The sequence below is a fragment of the Monopterus albus genome, unplaced genomic scaffold (genome assembly GCF_001952655.1).
Source record: "Monopterus albus unplaced genomic scaffold, M_albus_1.0 scaffold400.1, whole genome shotgun sequence".
Lineage (NCBI taxonomy): Eukaryota > Metazoa > Chordata > Actinopteri > Synbranchiformes > Synbranchidae > Monopterus > Monopterus albus.
The window spans coordinates 388,120-391,433 of NW_018128280.1; the positions used below are offsets into that span (position 1 = coordinate 388,120).

General features: G+C 39.5%; 1 protein-coding gene across 2 annotated transcripts in view; it reads left to right on the top strand.

Annotated features, from left to right (window-relative positions):
* The window catches only part of eif2ak4 (eukaryotic translation initiation factor 2 alpha kinase 4), a 35,210-nt gene extending 31,902 nt beyond the window's left edge, over positions 1-3,308 (top strand). For both annotated transcript variants that reach the window (XM_020586242.1, XM_020586241.1), the window contains exon 40: positions 1,076-3,308. In XM_020586242.1, coding sequence (XP_020441898.1) covers positions 1,076-1,133 — 58 coding nt within the window. In that variant the 3' untranslated portion in view covers positions 1,134-3,308. The remainder of the gene's footprint in view (positions 1-1,075) is intronic.
* Positions 3,309-3,314: the final 6 nt, after the last annotated feature.

Here is a 3,314-nt window from a genome sequence, read left to right on the forward strand (position 1 = left end):
CTGCCGTTCTAAAGCTCCAACCAAATACACACACTCCGGGTGTAACCGGGACAATCAGTCCTTCTAAGGGAGCTGTTGGACAGCTAGCTACTGCCTTGCACAACATTAAGTCCTCAGCTGATCCAATTTTCTGAGATGAAATCTTCAGAAGGATTTGCCTTGTTTGGTTTTCTGATTTCTGCCTCTTAACACCCCAGCTGACTGATACTGAGAATGTAGCACAAGGAGACAGATTTAGGCTAAAAACTTGGTGTTGGAGCCTCTAGTGTTGCCATACTAGTGAACACCCATAGAGAGTGACCATGGGATTCAACAGATTTTCTTTCATGAATGAGATGGTAACAGAAAACTAAGCTTTTTCTCCCTGTCCACCTCTCCAGAGCAGTTGGTTTTCATTTCCTCTCTGCTGTGATTTATTTGCCATTTAGGGGGGATAAGTCTGATAAATGAGCATCACAGAGAGCAATGGATACATTCAGCATGTGTTTTTATGTTTGTTTAGTTGTTTTTATGGCATTTGGGGCTCACGCAACTGAAGCCAGATGAGTAGGCTAAAGGGCTCCTGCAGCAGTCAACCTGGCTGCAGCAGGACCACAAACCAAAGATAAGGGTTGTGCATTTAAAACTGCTGTGGACACAAACTGTAGTAGGGAAGAGTATTAGGGCCACTGCATAAATTTTTTTTTTTAATTCTGACTTTATTCTCAGAATTCTGACTTTCTGACTTTAATCTCAGAATTCTGACTTTAAAGTCCATGAGTTTAAAGTCAGAATTCTGAGAATAAAGTCAGAATTCTGAGAATAAAGTCTGAATTAAAAAAAAAAAAATTATGCAGTGGCCCTAATTAAAAAAAAATTTATGCAGTGGCCCTAATACTCTTCCGTAGTGCAGCCTGTATCTCTAGTGCCGGTTTAACAAGCCTGCAGCTGTGGTGTCAGCTCTTCTTAGTCGCAGCAGTGCTTTGAGCTAAATGTTGTTTGCATTTCACTCAGTAAGTGAAAGTTTGACAGTTTAATATAGACATCTAACAGCTGAATTTTATAACCCTGATTCTAAGATGTTTTGTTGTTGTAGGGTGGCTGTGGTGGTCTTGTACAGCTACAGGGACGACTACTACAGGATCCTTCTCTGAAAACCAAGGTGTCCCAGTGGACTGGAAGACATCCTGTGTTGCTTAAGACTCAGGCTCTGAGACTGTCATAATGTTTGGACCTACAAAATCTGCTTGAAGACTGGCAAATTTGTACCTGAGCCCCAAAGACAAGGGTTTTTTTTTTTTTTCGTAAGCCAGGTTGAATGATAACTGAGCTGTTGAAGCAAACTCCTTATCTTTCCAATGGTTTGTGGTCCTAAGTAGACAAGATGTTTGAGACTTTAGTGCCTTAACAGAATAATAGAATTTGAAAGAGAAAGGGCTTTTTACTGAAGATTGTCATGAATACAACAGACTTACACTTTTAATTAGCAGTGGGATGGTTAGTAGGAATAAATCAGTTTATTCCCCACATGGAGCTGTAATTTTACGTGTTAAACACACAACAGATCTATTTTCACCCTGAGGAACATGCCGTGATATTACATGGACCTCATAAGCTACCTCTTGTATTTGTCACTGGACATTTTGTAAATATCTTTAGTCTACCAGAAAGCATCGTGTTGCATTTGATGATTTCAAGGCTTGGGAAACTGACCCCGGTGTTTATTCATTCTCTGGAGAAGCTTTTTCAGTCAGTTGGAGCTTGCTCATAAACAACAGCAGTTTGCACTGATGATTAGCCAGGTTTCCAGGTCTGGTCTGTATGTCTTTGTTGTCATGTGTTTTATTATCCCATTGGGTAGATGAAGCGGATTTGCTCTTTGCTGATGCTCAGATCTTGGAGGACACGCCCAGAAGCAACCCGCCACCACTGAGCATCGCCTGTGTCAGAGATAAGAAAACATCCGTGGAAAGCAAGAGAAAACTGTCGGATGTAAAGCCACTAAAAGACGACGAATTCCCATCTGGAGCAAATGTGCACGAGTGCTGCAAATCTGCAAAGGAGGTGAAAACCACTGCCATATTGGACTACATCACTGCACTGTAGGCGACTGCTCCTCCAAATCAGAGTATCATGAGCTTTGGTTCACACATTTATTTCTTACAGTAAGTATAAATGTTGCAGTTGATCATCTAGGAAATATATTTACAGGGTTTCAACAGTGAAATAAATAAGGCTGTATAGAATATTGCAGATAGAAAAGGGAACTGGTCTACAACATACAGCAGCTTTGGCTACCAACAGTTCATTTTTCAAAGAAAAAAAAAAATCTATTGTTTAGTATTAATAAATAAAGCTATGTGAAAAATAAATAAGGTACTGTTGTCCTAATTTAACTTTTTTTTAACGCAAGAACAAATGGCAAAATCTTTTACAGTCATCTCTTCACTTTAAAGCACATGGTCATAATTAAAACATACACAAATCTACTATATTACTAAAACACTTGAGTATACCTTTGTCTCCAACTAGTTTTGGCATCAGAATGGTCTTTGTGTTAAGAAATTGGCAATGGATTGAGAATTCTGATCCAAAATAGTTTCCTATGAAACCCCCAGTTGGCTTGATAATGAGTCTCAATTTCTATCCAGCCAGTGTTTGCGTGAGTGGTTTAAGTGTGCTTAATATGCCTAATAAATCCCAGATAAGGGCCTTTATCCCTTCAAGAATCCTGCAGTGGGTTTTCTGTGATGGTGTAATTTGTACCATTACTGTATGTATAGTTTACTAGCAGAATTCCCTTAAACTCTCAGGTCCATACATATGAAAAGCTGTACAGCACAATCTGGTCTCCGTAACAGATGAATAAATGTTTTCAATTGAATTCAGACTCTGAAACAAATATTAACCATTGCTAACATTCAGTGTGAACTGTAGCTCCACACAGTCGCACAGAGCTGTGAAAGAAGTTATGAAGTGAGGCATGGTATCAAAGACATTCATGGGCTCAGATGAAGCATCTGGCACAAAACGACATTTTTCCTGGATGAAAATCAATTTTTGAGATGATCAGGCCTTCTGGAAAGGCCGGGGTCAGACAAGGCAGAATGGAAAGACGAACACTTTGCTACTGTATCGTGGGCAAGTTTAGAAAGCGAACTTGCATATTTCATTTTGTTGAGCTGTTTGTTGGGGTTTTCTGAATGGAATGACAGATCTTTTTAAGGTAAACACAAGGTTATAACAACACTAGTACAAATACTGTATAAATTTACAAACACTAGAAACCACATTCTAAAGCAGGGGTTTGGAGCTGGGGCTCTGTGTAAAGCCTG